General features: G+C 44.7%; 1 protein-coding gene across 10 annotated transcripts in view; it reads left to right on the forward strand.

The window, feature by feature from the left end:
* The window catches only part of PDE4D (phosphodiesterase 4D), a 650,804-nt gene that overhangs the window by 531,633 nt on the left and 95,905 nt on the right, over positions 1-23,266 (forward strand). For 8 of the 10 annotated variants that reach the window (XM_081929693.1, XM_081929696.1, XM_081929702.1 and 5 more), the window contains 4 exons: positions 6,547-6,738; positions 11,268-11,304; positions 13,120-13,193; positions 14,151-14,200. In XM_081929693.1, coding sequence (XP_081785819.1) covers positions 6,547-6,738; positions 11,268-11,304; positions 13,120-13,193; positions 14,151-14,200 — 353 coding nt within the window. Of the gene's footprint in view, positions 1-6,546; positions 6,739-10,967; positions 11,154-11,267; positions 11,305-13,119; positions 13,194-14,150; positions 14,201-23,266 lie in introns of those variants that run through there. The other 2 variants (XM_081929703.1, XM_081929695.1) reach the window with 2 other exon arrangements.

Here is a 23,266-nt window from a genome sequence, read left to right on the forward strand (position 1 = left end):
TACAGCCAGCTGTTTGTAGGGCATTTGAGAAGTGCTTCTCAAAGTGCTTTGCAAGCCCTGGGCTTGGCAACCATGGAACACAGGGCTTGCAAAGCACTTTATGCAGCACTTTCAAAACATCCAAAAAACAGCTGGATGTCAGGTGCTTTGGAAGCCCTGTGCAAGGGATTGGCAATTTCTGCAAAACCACTGTTAAGTTGTGGGTGAACATATCAGACGACACAGCGATTCTTCAAACAGCTCTTGTTTATTCACAGGCCAGAACAGAACTGAACTGAAGGGTTCAGCCAGCCTGCTTATATAGCACTCTACTAGAACGCAACAGTAACCATTTTCTATCCAATCTATCCATTTTCTATCCAATCACTGAACGTCACTTTCAATCCCTTATTTGCATATGTGGACCTGAGTGAAAACTATCTACAGTATCCCCCTACTGGCCCAGGGTGAGAACTTCAGTACATAACAGCCACTTTTGGCCAAGCCCCACCCTTATTTTCCCCAGACCTGATGGAGGTCAGGTGGGTGTGACTTGGCTGAAATCCAAGTCACAGGACAAATGGGGAGGCCTGGCAGGCTGAATCTGGCTCCCCACTATATGTCACCATTCCAGAGATTTGAAATCTTGTTTCTTGTTCTTTGCTGAGCAGAGACCCACAAGCACAACTCTCACTCCCTGAGTGAGAAAATTATGTTTCCTTTGCTGTGAAAATATTACGAGGGACTGAAATTATTTCTGTCTTTTCAGTGGGCAAATTTGATTGAGGGATCTCTGGGGGGAGCAATATTTGTGCATGCAAATGCCATGTGGAAAAACAAAACTTTTTTCCAACTTATATATTTGTAGTTGCATTCCTGTTATAGAAATTGCATTGCAATTCTAAATGTTTGTGACAGTAATCTAGGTAAACCGTTTATGAATCCAAACCAGTTTTCAAACTTACTGGCCTTGTTCAGATGCTGTGCAAAATCATGGCTTAGCAAGACATGCAAGAGCAGAAAGGAGCCACCATGAGCTTTGAGTTTGTGTGTTCCACTATTTCTTCTCCTCCTTTCACGTGGCCAAGAGGAGGACTTCATCTACTTCTCTCACCATTTCCTTGGATCTCGGTTTGTTGTGTCATCAGGGCCAGTTTATCGCAAACTATGGTCAATTTCTAAACAAGGCAACTTCAAACCATGGGATGCAGAGCTGGCCTTTAAACTCGCCAGAGTGAGTGTGCAGAACTATGGTTCCTGCTCGCTGGACCAGGAAAGGATTTTTATCCTCTAGGATAAGGCTTCTTTGCAAGTTTATGACCATGCAGGGAGAATAACTGATTTATGTTCAGGCAGGTAAAGCTGATGCCTTTTAGGAATCGACAGAGGATGTTCAAAATCATCCAGTGTTTTTCGTTTGCTTAGGAGAGGTGCAGGCTTGAATTAATTAATCCATGCAATTAATTAAACCATTGCTAGGTGATTAAAATCCCCTGCAATCAGTGGAATAATGCACACTCAACTCTGTGGCTGGAGATGTGATGGACTGCCCTAGTTTTTAATGTATGGGAAGGCCTTAACTCAGCAGTAGAGCACATGCTTTTCATGTTGTTGTTGTTTAGTCGTTTAGTCGTGTCCGACTCTTCGTGATCCTATGGACCAGAGCATGCCAGGCCCTCCTGTCGTCCGCTGCCTCCCGCAGTTTGGTCAGACTCATGTTTGTAGCTTCGAGAACACTGTCCAACCATCTCATCCTCTGTCGTCCCCTTCTCCTTGTGCCCAGCATTTTCCCAGCTTTTCATACAAAAGGTCTAAGGTTCAATAGTTTATCATCTTCAGGGAGATCCCTTGTTTGAAATCTTGGGGAGCTACTGCCAAACAGTATGTAGTTAGATGGAGCCATGGTCTTATTCGTCCTGGGAAAGTTGAGGGCAGGGCATGCCTGCCTCCATGTCATGGAAATGGTGCAACCTTTGCATAAACAAATGCAGATGGTTTGGATTTTAGTGAAAGCTTGTCTCAAACCATTCTGAAACCAAACAAAAATGACTTGCAGGACAAGGCAGCATCGGACTTCCCATACCCCACCCCATAAAAATAAGAGACCAATAAGACTGGGTTTGGGGTAAAAACAGGCCACAACTTTATTGAATACAGATGGAAAAGATTTGGCTTGGCCGTGGGGCAATCGAAATACTTCCGGCCCACCCACCAAAAGTGAGGTGTGGTCAGTCCAGGCGGGGGTTCCTAAGACGTATATCAAATAGGGTGACCCCCGCAGGGACTGCCGTTTGGGGGAGGCCCTGGCCCTCCTGGGCACATGGACATGGCCACTCCCCCCCAGATTCCTTTAATGGGATACCCCAGCATTTGGAGGGGCAGGTGGGGATTACAACCTCCCCTCCAAAACAAGGGATTGCCCCAACCAGTTGTGACGAATTGCTATGAGGTAGGCAAAACTACCAGGTAAGAGCCAATTATCCTGGTGGGCAAATTCCTACCTGACCCGTAAAGAACAGCAACCACTGTAGCCACAGCAAAGTCATTGACTTAGAAGCGTAAACTATGGGTGGGTGGGATGGGGAAACCCAGCGAGGGAACAAACAGGCTGTCCCCCAGGTGTGGGCTGCTTAAATGGTCAAGGGATGGATCCGAGGGAAGCCCACCGTCAGCTCCATCGGCTCCGCTTGGCATAGCCCACAGCCCAGCCTGCATCGCCATTCACCAATGCAGGGTGCAGGCTAGGATCCAGCTCCTCATAGGCGATGGGGGCTTATGCCCCGCTACCTATCAGGAAGGGCAGTGGCATTTGAATTCCACCATCGGGGACTCAGGGAAGCCTCTTCCGTCCAGCGATGCCACCGCACCAAGAAAGGTGAGCGGACTTCTGTCCCCCAATAAACCAACCATTTAACCAACCTTTTGGCCGGACTCACCAGCCATTTAATGGATATTGTAGTATTTTCCAAGGCATCAGCCAATCATCCACAAATATGGCTTTCTAAATATCCTCTAAATTGGTGGAATTTGTACAGAATGCAGCTATTTCTACAGAGAAAACATCTCAGTTGGAAGTACACTGGAATATAAGAAGATGCTTTGTATTGCATCATATCATTAGGCTATCTAGCTCTGTATTGTCTACACTGACTGGCAGAGGCTTGTCAGGGTTTGAGATTGGGGGTGTTCCCAGCCCCACCTGGAGGCAGCAGGGTTTGGACCTTCTTCCCACAAACCAGTTATTCTACCACTGAGCTGGAGCTGCCACATGTAAATATGCTTTCTCACATATTATGGTAAGCATTCTAATATCTTACCAGCCCAGTCCTTATTCAGCAACTGACAAGTGGGGTCAGACATTTAAACTGCAATAAATTGAGAAGTTCTATAGAAATGTCCATTACCTGGCAAGATTTCTTGACCCCATCTGCCCTCCTTGTCACTCTTCGGTATTGCTTTGTTCATAGGTCCTAGGAAACAATGTTTTACAAGATGTACTCATCATGGCTCTGTATCAATGGGTGCTTCTAAATGGGTGTTTATTGTCAATTGGGTGCTTCTCATACATGCATTTGTTTTATCGCAGCATCCACATGACGGTGCCAGCATCAAAATACTAGCCTGTATCCCCACTCCCCTTTTAATCCAGATTTATTCCTTCTGAAGAATTAAAAAGTAGTCCCATTTGCCAACAACCTGCTTGAATATCTGAATGACCCTTTTACAGTATTAAGCCCCCGTCTGGAAGCAAACCGTATTAACGAATGTATTTGCCAGAAGCTAGTTTCCTTGTTTTAGACTCCCATCTAGTGTCCATAGTTTTGTACTGCAACAGAAACACCTGGATTACTGGCAAATTGCAGGTGTTCCATGTTGTAGCTTTGTGAAACAAGTGTGTTCATGTCTCAGATGATAAATTGACGACTTTGCAGGTTTTCCTCCATGAGGGTTTACTCTTTCCATGGAAAATTTCATAAGCTAAAACAAAACAAAACCCTGAATCAATTGCCAGTGACACATTTGCAATACAGTGGTACCTCGGGTTAAGAACTTAATTCATTCCAGAGGTCCGTTCTTGACCTGAAATGGTTCTTAACCTGAGGTGTGCTTTTGCTAATGGAGCCTCCTGCTGCCGTTGCACCACTGACACACAATTTCCATTCTTATCCGGGGGCAATGTTCTTAACAATCACTTCCTGGTTAGCAGAGTTTGTAACCCGAAGCGTCTGGAACCCGAAGCGTCTCTAACCCGAGGTACCACTGTATTAAGCTCACATGAATAGCAGTTTCCCATTTGTTTGGTTTTTAACCTTATCAATAAGATTGGGGGGCATGTAGTTTTAGTTCTGCATTACTTATAAGCCTGAGCAAAAAATGTTATTTGGTGAAATTCCAGGAAAAAAAGAAGCTGTAGCTCAGCCCTCAAGAATGCTTGCATCTTTTCATGCATTACTATAGCAATGGAGGTGTGGGGAGCTATTTCTCTGGAGTGGGTTCTCTTGCGGTTTGATTGGTGCAAATAGTGTGATTGCAGCGCTCTGAAGAGAGATGGGCGGAGGAAGCTGAGGCCACCTGGCTGGATGTCATTTTGCATGGATTGGGCCTTATCTGAAAACAAATTACTGTATCTACATAGTACATGGAAGTGAATTTGCTGCAGTTGTCAGTACATAGTATTGATAAGTTTAAAATGTGCTTAGATTGCTCTCCTGTTTCAGCAGCATAGTAAACATCCAAGGCTCGCTGAAAATGAATGGTGCTGTACTGTAGCAGCGCTGAGTCAAGTGCATCTAGTGCCCTCTTGTGGGCACAAGGACTCCAATGCCCACATGCATTTTCTACCTGCAATAAGTTCCTTACTCCTTTCTGTGGGTGGGGGCAGCTCTGTCTGTACCTTCCTTTGCACAGGAGGCCACAGCTCAGCAGTCTCAACTTCCTTGTAGAAAGTTGCAGGTCCAACCTCCTGGGATGAAGATTTTGCATCTTCTGTAAAAGGGATTATGGGGCAGATGACAAAAGAACTTGTCAGGAGGCTGAAGAAGAAAACTTACTGCCGTCATTATTGACCCTGACACTTCCCATTTCCTGCTGCCTGAGTCCACGGCAGAAGAGTTGAGGGAGCCAACTGTGAAACCTCTGCCCTGAGGAGGAGGAGACCCTGCTCCCTCTGAACTGTGCTTAAGTCGGGCAGCAGTGGTTCCTTGAAGTCCCAGCAAGACTAGAACAAATACTGCTGTGCTTTAGGAAATATGGTTCATTCACCTATATACACCTTCGGTCTGCACGGAGGGAGTCCAGATCTTACAGCAGGGCTCACCAACCTAAGGCCCAGGGGCCGAGGCCGGCCCAATCGCCTTCTAAATCCAGCCCGGGGACGGTCCGGGAATCAGTGTGTTTTTACATGAGTAGAATGTGTCCTTATATTTAAAATGCATCTCTGGGTTATTTGTGGGGCATAGGAATTCATTCATTCCCCCCAAAAAATATAGTCCGACCCACCACATGGTCTGAGGGACAGTGGACCGGCCCACGGCTGAAAAAGGTTGCTGTCCCCTGTCTTACGGTATACACATTTGCAGAGGTAACCTTCAGGCTGCTTCCCTCAAAGATGGACCTCAGCTCTTTCTCCCCTTCTTCTTCCTCCCCCCAGAAAACCCCTTTCTCCCCCTCCAGCAGTTACCTGGCAACCTCCCAAATCCACAGTCTCTGTTCATACCTGGGAGCAAGTGGAGAAGTTCCTTTGTACTGTTAATGGCCTCTGTTGTACTCTTTATAGCCATAGCTGGACCAGGTTGGTTTGCACAAGCCAGCCCAAGAATTTCCTATATTCCCTCTCTGGCACAGTTCTGTGCTTAAATCCATATCCCAATCGATCAAAACCCTGGCGTTTCTTAATTTCTAGGGTTTACCCCAAAATATGTAACAATGTCATTGGCTGGATTCCTGCCTTGCAGAGGGTTGGACTAGATGACCCTGCGGGACCCTTCCAACTCTACAGTTCTATGATTCTATTCTTGTTTTCTATGCTAGTTTAGAACATCCTTCTTGGGGTGGCCTAGCATGCCATCCTGGGAGCCCCCATTTGCAGTCTGGAGTGGTAACCGTCCCGCCACTGGCTTCCCCCATCACCAACAGTTGGGGGAAAACTAAATCTCAGTTTCTGCACTGCTGTGATTTGAGCATATTTGTCTGCAGGAAGTACAACTGACAGTAAGGGACACTTTATCTAATACAAGGTTTCCAGTGCTGCCAGCACGTTAGAGGTGCAATTTGCCATGGCATCTTGCTGAGCTAAAGTAAATAAAAATGTTTTCTTCCCATTTGTGAGTTGCACAGAAGGAAGTTGTTGTTATAGCGGTGCCTCCCTTTCATTTTGTAATTTCTTGTTATCAAGATTTCTAATGTGCTTAGGGACATCGGCCATTAATTTGATGACCAGCTGTGGTTTGGTCCAGGAGGAAGAGATTTCCAAGTAGCAGAAGAGTTCCTTGGTAGTAGCTTTTTTCATGTGTGTGGCTCACAGATCTCTTAGCTGTGTGGTGTTGAACTTCTCTCCCTTTCTTGCAGTTTCGACGTCGACAATGGCACCTCATCGGGACGGAGTCCCTTGGATCCCATGACAAGCCCCGGATCGGGGCTCATTCTCCAGGCTAACTTTGTTCACAGTCAACGGAGGGAATCCTTCCTCTACCGGTCCGATAGTGACTATGACCTCTCTCCAAAGTCTATGTCCAGGAACTCCTCCATCGCCAGTGATATGTAAGTATTTGACGCTGTGTCTGAAAGGTCTTTCAAATTCACATGGCATAAGCTTCCGTGGTCTAGAATCTGCTTCATCAGGTGCAAGAAATGCCATCCTTCGTTATCAGGCTTATCTAGGAATGGATAAAAGGTTGAAAACAATGGAATCAAGTCAAGGTGCAGGATGTGAAAATACAATTTATTGGTTAAATGTATGCAAAATGAGCAGCGACAGGACAATCGGCCTAGCATAACTAAGCTGATTGACACCTGTAGTGGATTAGGAAGACATTGTCTTTACACAATACTGAATAAAATTTAAAAGGATTTAGACTAAACATTAGGAAGAGCTTCTAGGATGTAGCAGCTGCTTTTCAGGGGAAGAGACAGATTTTGAAGATGATGGGCTCTCCTTCATTAGTTTTTAAGCAGATGCCATATGGCCACCTTATCCTATAAAGGGATGCTGGGGGGGGGGTGTCCCTTGCATTGGCAAGGGGTTAGATGACATACGAAGTACCTTCCAATTCTGTTATTCTACCCTAAGGACGTGCAAAGTGTGTAGGTTCTGTATGTGCAATCTGGGATGCTGCTTATTCATTGGAACACACCAAACTGAAGCATAAACTCGGTATGGTCTGTATATCGGCTGTCAGCGGCTCCTGCCAATTTCAGACAGGTTGTTTACTCATAGAGGGGGTTAGTTCATAGAATCATAGGGTTGGGAGGGGTTCCTGAGGATCATCTAGTCCAACCCCCTGCAATTCAGGAATACAGGAATACGCAGCTTTCCCTTACAGGGTTGGACTTGCAACCTTGGCATTGTCAGCATCATGCTCTAAGCAACTGAGCTATCCACTTTCTGCATTCAAGGCAGGTGCTTTGCCACCGCAGGGTCCAAATTCAAGGGACTCTCCTTGCTTGTGCAAAGCCTGTGCACACATATGTCATATGCCAGTGGGCTTCTTTGCAGATCATGCCAAACACACGAAGCCAAGGGCTAGTGGGTGTGATCCCACATCATGTTTATGTATGTTCAGGGGAAAACGAAACAACAACAACAACAACAATTTATTATTTATACCCTGCCCATCTGGGTAGGCTTCCACAGCCACTCTGGGTGACTTCCAACAAAATATTAAAATACAGTAATGCATCAAACATTAAAAGCTTCCCTAAACAGAGCTGCCTTCAGATGTCTTCTAAAAGTCTGGTAGTTGCTCTTCTCTTTGACATCTGGTGGGAGGGCGTTCCACAGGACGGGTGCCTCTACCAAGAAGGCCCTCTGCCTGGTTCCCTGTAACCTCACTTCTCGCAGCGAGGGAACCGCCAGAAGGCCCTCGACGCTGGTCCTCAATGTCCGGGATGAACAATGGGGGTGGAGACACTCCTTCAGATATACTGGACCAATGTGCTGTGCTGATTATTATTTATTAGCTTTGTATACCGTCCTTCTCCCATAGATCTCAGGGTGGTGCACAGCATTCAAAGGCAAGATAAAAGCACAAAATACATAATAAAAAGCCAGTAACCACCCCCTCCCATAAACACATTTAAAATATATATATTATGTTAGTCTACAGACTTGAGCATGGTGGATACACTTTTTAATCTGACCTTTTGAAAACATAAGCAAATGAATATTTGTGATATGTATGTGTGGTATGTATATCTATCAATCTTTTTAGAGTTATTGAGATATTGAATGGGCATCTGTCAAGAATGCTTTAGTTGTGATTCCTGCATTGCAGCGGGTTAGACTAGATGACCCACAGGGTCCCTTCCAGGTCTACAATTCTATGGCTATGCACTTCTGTTGAGCCAGTGATACAAATATAGATATATAGATGATATAGATATAGATAATAAAATTACCAGTTACCAAAACACAAACAGTGAAACCCCCCAGGCGGCTGATACATTGGGTATACAACATTCAATAATATACCTATTCAATAAACTACGTACGGTATTCAATAATATTCAATAATAACATATTCAAATCAACCATATGTACACTTCTGTATACCTTAACACTCCTCCTTCTACATTTTAACTTTTAACATTTTAATTGCCCCAAATTGTTCAAACCTACTCAAATAATTCAATATCTTCTCAAACCAATCCTCCTCTCACTGACCTTAAACCCTTTCATTCTATGTAGCCAGTGATACAGATTTAACCCCACCCTCCCACCCATCAGCGGACGTCACAAGGGATGTCTGCTAATGGCTGGGGGACCATTGGTTTGGGGAAACTGACCTGGCAGGCCAAACTGAATCCCCTGGCAGGCCAAGATTGGCTTGCAGGTTAGAGATTCCCCACCCCTGATTCCTTTTTTTAAAATAAAGAAAATGATTTGGAGATTTGATGTTGGATCTAGCCCGACCACAGTGTGCACTTGACAGCAGTGACTCCCTGCAGGAGACTGACGAGTGCTGCCCGATTACCAAGATCAGAGGCAGGCAGGGAGTAGATTGGGATCTGTCAGAAGATGGCTGGATGATTTGCAGGGCAACAGCAAGGGTATCTCTTTACCTACGAGTGTCACTACACTTGGCACTCGCACTTCCCATATAGCTAATTCAGTAGAGCATGAGATTCCCAATCTCAAGGTCATGGGTTCAAGCCCTACATTGCAGCGGGTGGACTAGATGACTCTCATGGCCCTTTCCAACTCTCCAATTCTCTGACTGGCGACTGTTCCCTAACCAGTGGGCTGGATTAGTCCTACAGACTGATAGTTGCTGCCCTCTCAAATTGAGAGCAGTTAACATGGATTTAATGGACTCTTGGGTTTAATAGCCCTTAAATCTCAGCTGATTTGTCATGCCTCTAATAGTCAGTTTGAATGTATGTTTCATAAGACCATTTAAATATTGTATTGCTTCTTCATTGGTGCCAGACTTCCTCTAGCTTGGTGTGGTGATTATAGTGTTAGGGCAATTCATGTGAACGTGTTTGTGCCTGCTTAAGAGACAGTGAGGCAGTTCTGGTTTTCCTGTCTTTGTTAGAGGTTTTGATTTTGTTTAGATGTTGAGAGTCTTCCGTGTTGGGTCATTTTCCCCTTTCAGCCCACCCTAGGGTCTCACTTGAACTTACAGAGTCTGGTTTTACATCCCCCTATTTTGAGCACGGAATTATTATGTGGCTTCAAGAAGTCTGTAAAATGGAAAGGAGGTTGACCTATCTCACAGTCTTGCTGTGAGCAGAAACAAGAAGAAAGGTCTGTTTTGCTTGTTAAAAGAGCTATTCATATGTCTGCCTCGTTCTCATGATAGAACCAGAGTTTAGTTGTTGCTCCAATGATCCTCTGTAGCTTTGAATCTTCTGGGGATGTCTTGCAGAGGCTTGCAGAGCAGGTAACGGGGGGAAACAGGACATCAGTGTAAACCACAACAGCACCATCCTAGGATTGTGTATCAGAAGTTAAGTAGAACCATGTCTTTCATCCTAGATAGCAACAGCAACAGTTCAATTTGTGCTCCTTTACAAGGGTTCCTCTTCCGTCGCAGTCAGAGATGGAGCCATAGGCTGCAATCTTGCAGTTGGTTACGTCTGGAATTAGCTCTTCACAGAATTATTTGAAATCTACCCAAGGCATGTTTTGGCAGGTCTTACTTGTATTCAATTATGGGTTGCCGAAGTTTGTGAGAATGTGCTGGAAAGCTTGGCCTGAATGTTTCCCTCTTCGAGAGCATTTCCATAAAAAAATTAAAAAAATGAGTGATTTTATATATTATGTAATCTCTCCAGTTGATGTCCTTCTTAGGTTGGCCAATGACCCTAGTAACTTAAGAGGAAAAGACTCCTATGTAACCCATGTGCCAACTTTTGTGTTACTCTACAGTTTTATTTATATGAGAGTGATAAATACTTTGGGCTTGACGGAAGGTGTTTTTCCCCTGCAAGATTCTGGGTGACCTCCTTGCTTCCCCCTCCCCCCTCTGGCTAAGAGACGTCACCCTGATAACTTTACTCCTACGTCACAGTGTGATGTGGGTACGGTTGCTCCAGCAACAGCACAGTCTCCGTAACACTGAGGACATGTGAGTCAGTTGAAAAGTTTTACTGGGTTTTTATTAGCCTATGAAACACTTCCCTGTCATCTGCAGTTACTACCTTGTCCGAACCTCGCAAATGGTTATCCTTTCATTAACACTTAATGCGAATCACTTTTGGTGTTCCAGTGGGCTGGCCGCTCCAATGAAAAGTAACTGTGGGCGCTGCCAACTGCCGCGGCATGCCTGGCTTGGTTTTTTTGGGATGCAGGATTTCCCTGAGTTTAAAGGAGCACAACCCTGAGCAGTCAATCTTTGCTCATTTATCTGTTCTCTACAGCTGTGTGCAAGTCTTAAAAAAGCCACACTGGAGTCATAGGTGCTTGTCCACCCCAAAGTTACTTCAGATAGCACAGCTGGAATGAATCCACGGTGAGAAAGTAGTTGAGGACTAGATGAATAAAGAATAATGTATCATTTAGAACCTGATGGAGGGGAGCAAAGCCATCCGATACTGATTACTTTGCTGTTTGTTTTATTTTTCAGACATGGAGATGACTTGATTGTGACACCGTTTGCTCAGGTAGGCTCCACATGCCATGATGTGGCCATACATGAAAGGATCAAATGGGGGGAACTGTTTTCAGGCTTTGAATGAGCTACAGCTTTTGTTATTATTACTATGATGTTCCAAAAATAACATTCTGAAATGGAACCACTTCCATGGCTAACTTGTATTGCTTAGAGGTGCTTAGAAAGAAATCTGAATGTTATTTACAGTGGTACCTTGGTTTACGAACTTAATCCGTTCCGGAAATCTGTTCTTAAACCAAAGTCGTTCTTAAACGAAGTGAGGCCTCCCGCCGCTGGTGCCCTTCCACCGTTCAGATTCCGTTCGTAGATCAAGGTAAAGTTTGCTAACCGGAACACTACTCCTGGTTTTGCGAAGTTCTTATACCGAATAGTTCGCAAACAGGGCTGTTTTTAAACCACTTAAACCGTTCTTAAACAAACACCACTGTATTTGTTTGCTACATTTGTACCCCACCTTTCCTCTATGGAGCTCAAAGTAGTAGACATGATTGTGCCTCCCAATTTTATCCTCACAGTAACACTAAACCAGGCTTCCTCAACCTTGGCCCTCCAGATGTTTCAAGACTACAGTTCCCATCATCCCTGACCACTGGTCCTGCTAGCTAGGGGTCATGGGAGTTGTAGGCCAAAAACATCTGGAGAGGTGAAATTGAGGAAGCTTGCACTAAACTGAGGCTGCATTCTCCCTATACATTTGAAGCACACACCCCTCCCCAGAAAGGGGTCCTGGGAATTGTGATTTGTTAAGGGTGCTGGGAACTGTGGCTGTGAGATGCAAACTACAGTTCCCATGGTCCTTTGGAGGGGGATACGCTTTAAGCGCATGGTGTCCCCCCAGCCTGAGAGTTCGGAACTGGCCCAAGATCACTCAGTGAGTTCATGGCTGTGTGGGGATTTGAAGCCAGCTCTCCCTAGTCCTAATCTGACATGCTAGTTGTTATATTAAACTGGCTCTCTAAGGAGCTGCATAGGCTCACACAAAGAAAATGCAATAACCCAGTGCAAGGGTGGGTAGGTGGGAGTTTACTTAAAAAAGAAACTTCTTTTCTTTGAACATCAGACTGCCATGCTGTTCAGTGAACTGATTTTGAAGCATGGTGAGCCCTGAAGGTGCAAAACACCTCTTAATGAGGGTCTGAAGCAAGGGCACACTGTTTGCCATCTTTGCCCCAACACAGGTGATCAGCAGTGCCACACCAGCAGTTTGTGAATGTGCAAGGTACTATTGCATTTGAGCTTCTATGCCCCAAACTGTTGCCATTTTAGATCACTAGATCTAAACTATTCCAGTCCAGGTACTTAAAGGTGTGCTTCCAATGTTTGTGCATGCGTACACACACACACGCACCTGTTTGGTGCCAGCAAATCAGGTTGACGTGGATTTATTTGATAACAACTTTATATGAATGTCAAGTGTGAGAGGATCTTATTGTGCAGTTGTTAACTGCTGGGATAATTCTGGTGCAAATGGCACTGGACAGCAGTAGACCATTCTTTTCAAAGCGCTGTAATTTCAGAGAAACAAAGAGTGTTTTATACAGAATTTTTGTCTTCTTTGAACAAGGCTGCTTTTTTAAACAAATAATGGCTTCTTTTGTGAGAAGGAAAGCGACAAAATGATTGTTCTTGCATTTCAAAAGCTTCATTGTGAAGTAACGGTCAAAGGCTTCAGACACCAAAATAATCCTGGAAAGTTTTAAGAGATTGTTTAGAAAGCCTTCGGCTTGTTGACCAATGGAGCAGAGAGAGATGGGTAGCACACCTGGTGAAACTAAGAATGAAGCATCCACTTTATTTGCTACAGGTGCTGGCCAGCTTACGTACTGTACGGAATAATTTTGCTGCATTAACCAACCTGCCGGATCGAGCACCTAGCAAGTAAGTGTGGCCTTTTTCTCCTTCCTAACGTTTTGAGTTAATGCTCCCTTCATTTTTGCTTTATTGCTTTTTCCACATATAATAAACCTAATACAAAATACAATAAGCAACAACGATAGCAGCTAGTCTGTCGTTTCTTGGGGGGAAAAGCATAACAGCGGCTTGAAGTTAGAACCACGACATAGAACAAGTTTATAATGCACATTTAAGTCTAGTCCAATAAGTCCCTGCAGATGTTTCTGGAGGTCTGAGGAGGTGGTCTCAATTGATCACCCTGTCATATGGAAGGTGAATGGATGTCGAGTGTTGTAATAGGATAAAGGACTCCTCTTGCCTTTGGCTGCCCTGACTTGACAGGTCAATTTCTGGGCCAGAGCAACAGACCATACCTGAGCATATTGTGAATCTGTTGACAGGCCTGCTACAGAATGCCACCATTTAGCAATTTCTGAATGAGCAGTTACCAGCAGAAATGTCAACATCTCCCTTCGTTTTGTGTCATTACTCCGTTCTACCCTGTACACTAGCCTTCCTCCACCTGGTGTCCTTCAGCTGTTCAGACTACAACTCCCATGAGTCTCAGCCAGCATGGCTGTGCGCTGAAGTACACTGATACGTAACAGCATAGAGAAAGCTCACTGCAGTGAGCTGGGCTGTACACATGGTGAGCTAGCTGCTAGTTCTAGGTTTGGAATGGCTTCTGGCCAAATGCATGTCCTGCGCTGTCCATGCTAACCTTTTCCCACCAAGTCCAAAATTGCAAGTGGCATCAAATGCATGGCCACAGATGAAATTGCAGCCACATGTTCAATTCTCCCATTCCCTTCCTGATGCCTGTGGCAGCTTAATTTTGTGCTGATGTCATGATCCTTACCCCCCTCCCCCCAAAATCACCAGTGACACTGATAAAAATGGTTTTATGCTGAGGACTTACATTTCCCCCCTCTTTTCTGTCAGACGGTCACCCATGTGTAACCAACCATCCATCAACAAAGCGACCATAACAGGTAAGACAACTTAATGTGGCTTGATTTGGTCACACCTTTTTGATGAGATTGTATTGTTTTATAATTCAGTTTTACTAGCAAACCAGAGGTTAAACTAGTCCCTTTCCAGCCCTGGGAGGAGAGGAGTGTGGGGAGCGTTTACACGACACACCTACACACTGCAGCCGGCACACTAACGTGTCATGACACACGGTTTGGAAAGCTCTGAGCCACACCTTTCTATAGTCTGGATGATACATAGTTGGTTTGTAAAATACTTGTAGACGTGTGTTAACTGAGCGCAATGCCTTGGAGTGGTGCTGCATTGAGGCATTATGGGAAATTAGCATGATGGGCAACTCGCAGCTGTTATTGCCCGTATGCCTGCTGGTCGGGGCAATAATTTCAATGGGAATGAACATGACAGGGAGCCCATCTTGCTGAAACTAAGCCAGAGTTGGGCCTGTTTAGTGCCTGGATGGGACACCACCTGGAAAACCCTTTGTTCTCTGCCTGTATTTTCACTGAGAAGTGAAAACTGGGGTATAAATATCGCAAACAAGGAATGCAGAGCTCCAGGCCTGCTAACGTATAGCTGGGCCTGCTACCCATAGACATGATGTAAAAGGCCATGGAATGTTTATCAGCCAAATGCCTGGTTGCAGAAACGTTTTCACCTGGCGCCTAAAGACATGTAATGAAGGTGGCAGGCAGGTCTCCCTGGGGAGAGCATTCCAAGAACAGGGAGCCTCTGCAGAAAAGGCCCATTCTGTGCTGCCACCCTCCGGACCTCCCATGGGGGAGGCCACTGAAGAAGGCCCTCCGATAATGACCACAAGGTTGCTTGCACATGCGTGGGTGGAGGTGTGGTTATGCGGTTCCTCCAGCAGTCCAGCCCAGAGCACAAGCCTGGGGAGGGAAGGGGTGCCAGCTACTTAATTGCAAGAAGCATGTATGTGCAAGTTCTGTGCACCTTTGGAACTACTGTAAGCACGTGCTTAGTCCATAGAGAATTAGAAACTACCCGCCATTTGCCCTCTTTGGTCTGAGTGTGCTCGGGACACCGCTTTTGAAAACTGTATTGGTTACATGAAGTCATGATGATGGCGGTAATCCTCCAACATTCATAGCAGATTGTCGACCCCATTGTTTTCAGTAGTTGACACTATTAGGAATGGCCTGAGTGGAGGGTAAGGCTGACTGGATATGCGCCACATCCATGGGCAGAGGCAATATGCTTCTGAGCACCAGTTGCTGGAAAACAACCGGTGGGGAGACGACTTTTGTGCTTAGGTCCTGCAGTCAAGCTTCCCATAGGTTTTTGGTTGGCCACTATGTGAAGAGGATGCTGGACTGAATGGGCCAAGAACCTGGTCTCCTTATGTGGCTTTAAAAAGTAGATTCGTACTGTGTGTGGCTGTACCAGTCCGAATCAGGACCTGGTGAGAGAGGTAGGATGCCTTAACCCTTTGCCGCCACCCCATGTTCTTTCTGTGATTGAGGTATCAATTTCTGCAATTACTTTTTAAAAGCCCTTCACTGCTATTGCTAATTGTGCAAACAGCATCTCATCTAGCTTGGCCCTCAGTTACTAGAAAAGCCCATCTTTGAAAATGCTATTGTTGCTAAATCAGTGTAGAAAATGCCTTGGTACTTGTCACAGACAGGAACTCTCGGGTTTATGGTTGTGGTTAACTTTTTAAAGGATGCCCTCGTCTGCGCTTACCACTTAATATTATGCATGATTAAAATTCTGGTCTAGATGAGTCCACAAAGGCGGGTTAATACAGGTGAAGCTACATTTTAGCTTCTTGTCCAACCCCTGAGTTAAAAGATAATTCAGCACCTTCATAATTTACAGAGCAGTGTGAACTGGTGGATGGGGGTGTGCCCAGCTCACCTCATCACCCTTGCCTTAAGAAGAATATTGCAGGGCTGGGAAAGGTTCAGAGAGGGGCAACCCCAATGATTAAGTGGATGGGGCAACTCCCCTATGAAGAAAGATTGCAACATTTGGGGCTTTTGAGTTTAGAGGAAAGGCGTGTAAGAGGAGATGTGATAGAGGGGTATATACCTAGTGTGAGAAAGCTCTCACACCAGGGCTTGAACCAGGAGCCCTCTGCATGCAAGGCGAGTTCTCCACCACTGTGCTGTGGCCCTTCTCCATAACACTAGTGTGGCAGAATGGTTAGAATGTTGGACCAGGACTTTGGAGAGCAAGGTTTGAATGCCGCTCAGTCATGGAGCTCACGGGGTGACTTTGGGCCAGTCACCTTCACTTAGCCTGACCTGCCTCAAAGGGTTCTTATGAAGATTAAGTGGGGAGGAGGAGACCACCTTGAGATCCTTGGAAGATAAAGGTGGTATAGAAGTGTAAGCAACAACAACAACAACAGTAGTAAAGCCGAATGTTTGAAGATTCAGGACTAACTAATGAAAGTACTTCTTCACACCATCAAATATGCTGCTGGGAGAAGTAGCGATGGTCACCAACTTACATGGTTTTTAAAGAGGATAAGGCAAATTCACGGAGGAGGTGGCTATCAGTAGCTACTGGTCACAATGTTTATGCTCTGCCTGCACAGTCAGAGGCAGTAATGCTTCTGAAGACTAAATGTTGGGAATCACAGGTAGACAGAGTGCTGTTGTGCTTTTCTTAGGCATCTGGCCAGCGACTGTGAGAATAGGATGTTGGCCTGGATAGGTTGTTGACCTGACCCAGAAAGCTCATCTAATGTTCTCAGCTTCTGTGCCATTCCTGTAACAGCTGTACGCAGCAAAAATCACATACCGCATGCAGTTATTTTGTTTTGCATTTATTGCATGTGTCAGTATGAATTGATCTTATGCTTGGCTAGTCTGGAACCACTCATAATTTATAGTATGCTTGGTATTAATACCATTCCCACAGCTGTAGCCAGTGCTTTTTTCTGGGGGGGACGCAGGGGGACGCATGCCCCTAAACATTTTGTGAATCTTTGTCCATTTGTCCATTTACTGTATTTATTTTCGCCGATTTGAACTATCAAATTGTGATTTTCTTGAGTCAAAATGAGAGTACCCCTAAACATTTTTTTTTAGGGGGGAAAAAGCACTGGTTGTAGCTAAGGGTAAGAACCAAACAGCCCCCGAAGGTTTATTGTAGTCCTTTAAATTAGATACCAGCCTGACATTTTCTCTTTGTTTTAATTCCTTGGAGTCCTCAGCAACTTAAAAGATTTGTCTCCATAAGCAATAAGTGGTTTTTATTGCTGCATTGCAACTGCATTGCAAACTAAAAAGTCCTTTAAGGGACTTTTGGAAAAACTCTTTAAAAGGGGAGGCAGTATGGGACTTAGTACCGATTTTTTCTCTGGAAGAATCACGCAGGCCTCTGTAATGCCTTCCTTCACTTTCGTCAGAAAACCTACCAGTTTTACCAGGCCTAGACTTCAAATTAACGGGTGTGCTTTGGTGCCTGAACGGTTTGGCTCCAGCATGCTGAAGGAAATGCAAAGCCAACCCAAAGCTGTGAGATGTACCAGAGGTTTGGCTCAGATGGTCCTTTGCCTGAACTGGTGGGCCCATCCCTAGTCTTAATGCTGCATTTGATGTTATAGGTGTTACCATAACAACAGACTGAGTGGCACAAGCATAGAATCTCTCCTCGGGGCACATAAAACCCTGGTAGTTGTGGCAATGCACGTTATATGAAGGCAGAGCGCCAAGGAAGGCAGAAGGGATGGTGCGGGCTTCCCTCCCCTTCCTACACCAATTTAGAAATTTGGCGCCAGCTTTCCTCCTCACAGATTATTGCCAGAGGTGTTTGAAGTGCCGTCTTTTGCTGCTAGTAAGTTTCCCTGCTGTTGCTCTACCTCTGCAGGCCAAGGAACCAGGATAGAGAAACAGCTGTACAGGTGAGGTCTCCGTTTGTCTGAGGCCAGAAGGGCAAAAATTAAGAGCAACACCGGCCAAGGCCAGGAAAGACAAGAGGGGGAATGATGGGAATAAAGGAAGTCTGGAGCCCTTCATTAGGGAGCCCAGAATAGTGAAACACCTCATGGAACCTGATAGTATCTCCAGCTAGTATCTGAATTTTGCCTGAGTATTTTCCATTGGATGTGTGCGCAGAATTGTTACAGAAAAGCTGTAGGCTAAACAAGGCAAAATTTTGGGAGATCCATGACTGATTTGTTTATTTTTAATTCAAATCGGTTGTGGTGGGAGAGGGCTTGGCGCAGGGGAGCTGTAGTAAACCCTTTCCCCTAAGGGCTTGTCACGATCTAAATTGCTGCCCTGGAGCTTCTATTTCCACTGCAGTCTACCCGCTGGTGTGCCCAATAGCATTCTCAATCGGGGGGGGGGGTATCCCTTTTCTTCCGATCCATGAGCTGACCCCATTTCCCTCTTCTGTTGTTTGTACTGGTGGTAACTGCAGGCTGTGAATAGCACCTGCCTATTCCACCACGCACAACATGCCCCGGCTGTGTATCTTCTTTAAAATCTTACTGACTTGTCTTCTTTGCTCTCTAGCCAAAAAGGTGTTTCCCCCTTCCAGTGAGTCATAGTTTAGGTTCACCGAAGCGTGCTTATTAAATAAAGCCTTCGGTGGATAATACACGTTGGGCACAGTCCAGCCAGAGTTAAGCACTTTTAAGCCTCATTTGTTCTCAATGGTAGAAATTTAAACACTTGGTTTAACTCTCCCTCCAGACCAATGGGATTCTGATGCTTGACTTTGACTGGATCATGCCCATGATTTGCACTGAAGCAATCAAACAAAATGCTAAGGCTTAAGGAGGTTTCATTAAAGTTTCTTTTTCATTGGCATTTTCCCAACTGCACTGTGACTTATTGGGTATTTTCTGTGCTCAGTTCAAAGTGCTGATTTTGACCTATAAAGTCTTTGGTGGTTCAGGACCCCACTATCTCAATAATAATAACAATAATGACCATTTCCCCCACATGGACCAGCTCAGACTCTGTGATCTTCATCAGATGCCCTTTTCTATGTGCCTCACCTGAGGGAGGTGATGGGGTGGATAATAATAATTGTTAGTCCACTATTTTTATTATTTCAAGGCTGTGTAGGCTGTGTTCTTTGCCATCAGGATGGTGCCTAAATGTGGCGTATATCCAGGAAAAATGCCATTCAAATCACTTAATTATTTTTTTTTAAATACACCAAAACAAAATGCAGCTTGCTTAAAACCTAGCCAAAGAAAAGATGAAAAAACATGTGCAGCAGCCAGAAAACAAGCATAAAACAACTTTGGGGAAAAGTTGCACTTTGACTATGCACCGAAAATCCAGCAGATGAATAGCCAGGCATGCTCCTCTTAGCGGAGTATTGCACTGTGTAGCCCTGTGCTCTTACAGGACTGACTTCCTTACAAAACAGTGCATGGGGCATCACTCCCCACATAGATATAATGGAGCAGGAAGGAGGGGTCCCTAAGGTGCACAGACCCCAGTCAGTATTGATTAAGTTAAGCCCCAAGCAACGGCATTGAGCTTGGTGGTACCAAGCAACTGATGCCATCACTTGTGAGTTAAATTCAAGACAAATGATTCCCCCCCATACATTTTAATGTGTTCATCAGCTTACCAGTACCTGGATATCTGGACTATCAAGACGGTTTCTCGTGAAGGGTTCCCTGATCCACTAATTCATACTGTTGCTCTCCACCGTGATCTCTGAGCAGTGTGAGATTCCAGGGGTTGCAGGTGCTTGCCTAGGGTTTGTGTTTCCTTTGGAATGAGGGAGTGCAGAAATATTTGGTTTATTTACACATATATGCAACCTGAGCCTACGATGGAGGGGCTTACAGCATTAGCATCCCAAGAGGGTCTTGCTTTTCCCATAGCCACAGCCTTGGATTCAAACAGAAATCAAACATCGCTCTCACTCACTTCCAGCTGCTTCCAGCTTCTAGCCCCAAAACTCATAACAATACAATCATCTTGGCAATGCTGTAAAAGGTGTGTCTTTTTTTAAAACATACCTTTAAGCTCTAATGATCAGTGGCTATCATTTCTGTATCTCATTCAATTCCCACCTTACAATTTTGTATGCACACTAACTAAGGTTTCACCCCTTGCCATCTGATGACAGGGGCTCAAGTACACGAAAGCTTATGCCATAATACATTTGTTAGTCTTTAAGGTTCCATTGTCTCTCGAGTCTGACGGATGCCAACCAACCTTTAAGGTGCCACAATACTCTTTGTTGTGATTAAAGGCAAAAATGGACTGCAGCCCGCAGCATTCTCCAAAGTTAATATGCAGTCACTGTGTGCCTGTTCCATGGCGGTAGATTATCAGTTTAAAGGCCAGGGGAGTGAAATTGCACCACCATTTTCATTTAGGGCCCTCCCAATGAAACCAGCTTCTCCCAGTTGAAAGCAGCTGTGTGGTGTTCTCTTCCACCACCTCAGACCTCAGTTCAGCAGAAGTAGGAAGAGAGGTTGCAGTTGCGCATAGTACTGCCCAGAATAATTGGGAAGGTTGAACGCTGAAAATGGCAAGAACTGCCCTTCCTGCCTCTCCTCTGTCTCCTGTCTTTTTATAAAAATACATTTTTCAACCTTTGTGATTATGCCAAAAGTCTTGAAAATATGTGCCTGTGCTCAGACTGCAGAAGGCAAACAAAGTATTATTATGTTGGAATCTTAGAGGTCTATGTCATTCTTACACTTCAGCTTTTCATCAACTAACACAGGCCAGTTTGTTCACAGTCATCTCTTCCTATTTTTGCCCTCTCTTTATTCTCTCTTTTTTCAAATTATTTTTATTAATTTTCCAAATTATTACAAATCAAACCAAATTACTTTAATTTAACGCTCTTTCTAAAAATCAGGTTTCCCGTTCCTGTTGCAAACATATGCCCTCTCTTTATTCTCTTCCCAGTTGTTAAAACTTGGACTTTAAGCTCTTCACTGTCCTGTTCTTTATTTTTCTGGCAAATGTAATAATAATAATAATAATAATAATAATAATAATAATAATAATAATAATATATTATTGGGCGGCTTCCAACAGAATATTAAAAACACGATAAAACGTCAAACATTAAAAACTTCCCTAAACAGGGTTGCCTTCAGATGTCTTCTAAAAGTCAGATAGTTGTTTATTTCCTTGACATGTGGTGGGAGGGCGTTCCACAGGGCAGGTGCCACCACCAAGAAGGCCCTCTTCCTGGTTCCCTGCAACCTCACTTCTCGCAGTGAGGGAACCGCCATAAGGCCATCAGAGCTGGAGCTGCTAATGTAGCTGTTTGACTTCACCCCTGGAGGAGCGCTCCATTGTCTTTCATGACGGATGGATGCCAACAATATGGCTGCAGTAGAAATTGATTACTTGAGTAAAAGAAGGGCACTTTCTTTTTGCCTTCTCCACTTGCATAGGTAAAGGTAAAGGTACCCCTGCCTATGGTTGTGCGCCCATCTCACTTAAGAGGCCAGGGGCCAGCGCTGTCCGGAGACACTTCCGGGTCACATGGCCAGTGTGACATCGCTGCTCTGGCGAGCCAGAGCCGCACACGGAAACGCCGTTTACCTTCCCGCTGGTAAGTGGTCCCTATTTATCTACTTGCACCCGGAGGTGCTTTCAAACTGCTAGGTTGGCAGGCGCTGGGACCGAGCAGCGGGAGCGCACCCCGCCGCAGGGATTCGAACCGCCGACCTTTCGATCGGCAAGTCCTAGGCGCTGAGGCTTTAACCCACAGCGCCACCTGCGTCCCCTCTCCACTTGCATAGCAAATAGTAAAATACACTTAAAAATCCATGAGAGGGCAGCAGAGAGTAGAAGATGCCTTTCTTGTAGCACTTACAGCTGCTAATTCTGAATTTCTGCAGTTTACTGTGCCTTGACAATAGAAAACTGGAGAGGTTTAGTGGCCCAACATGGTTTTAAACAAAACAGTGCTTGTAGGTTCTCCCTCCTCAGTGCCCATCTCCATGTATTTTAAATACAGAAAATAAAACTGCTTTGCAAAATGCATAGGATCTATTCCACAACCTAAGAATCCTAGGCCCCACTGGAAATATACTCTTTAAATATCCACACTGCTGGATAGGTGACTTTTGTGAAATCCAGTTCTGGAGAGGAGCAGCTGAAGAGGTTGACTTTTCACACTCCATCATAGGTGTAGCAGTTATCATGCTTTGAGACCAAGCCATGCATATGTTATTGCTGATCTAAGTTCCAAAGTGCTATCATTTATTTTATTTATTATTTCACAAGGCTTATATTCTGCTTAACTGTAAGAAAACTTCAGAGCAGTTTACAAAAGAATAAAACAAAACAATTATTGTTTAAAACAGTCAAAAGGTAATTAAAGTTAACGATAAGCTAAACACCAAATTAAAAACACAGGACAGCTCCTATAATTAAAACCTTTTTAGCAGTACAGTGAAGGCACCAGCCTGATGTCTGTCTTGAGAATCACAACTATCAATTCATCAATTTCTCTTTCTCCTCAAACAAACTTTGTTCAGGTGTGTCAGATTCAAAGCTACCGAAGGTTATTTGCTTGTTCGTTTCTTAAAAGGCAAAAGGGCATGAAAATGTGGGGATTTCTTGCTCAAAGATAGGGGGAAAATGGGGGGGGGGGGTGATATTTAATAGAAATAAGAAGAACGCTGGTGGATCAGAGCATTAAACTATTGAGTCCAGCATCCTGTTTTTCGTTGTGACTGTCCAGGTGCATGTGAGAATCCCAGAATTTAGGGGAATTTAGAGAGATCTGGACATTCCCTGAGGCTGTTATCACCACTGATAGACCTGACCCCCATAAATTTGTCTAACCCCACTTTAAATCTATCTAAGCTAGCAGTCATCACTGCATTGTTTGAAGAAGCCCTTCTTTTGTCTGCCTTGATGAATGTTAAAGGAGCTGTGTGGGTTTTGTTTCTGTTTGTTTTTTTGTGAACTTCTTGCTGTATTTGGGAAACAGGAAATAACTCAGAGGTCAAATTGTGCAAGGGACTACTAGCTTAGCCTGGCTTGTTAAAATTCCCCTTCACACTAAGCCCTTTTACCAGGAGCCTTTACTGAGTAAATTAGTTCTCTGAAGGTCCGCAAAAACTTGACAGGGGGAAAGGGTGG

This window comes from Podarcis melisellensis (assembly GCF_964234715.1).
Source record: "Podarcis melisellensis genome assembly, chromosome: 11".
Taxonomy (NCBI): Eukaryota; Metazoa; Chordata; class Lepidosauria; order Squamata; family Lacertidae; genus Podarcis; species Podarcis melisellensis.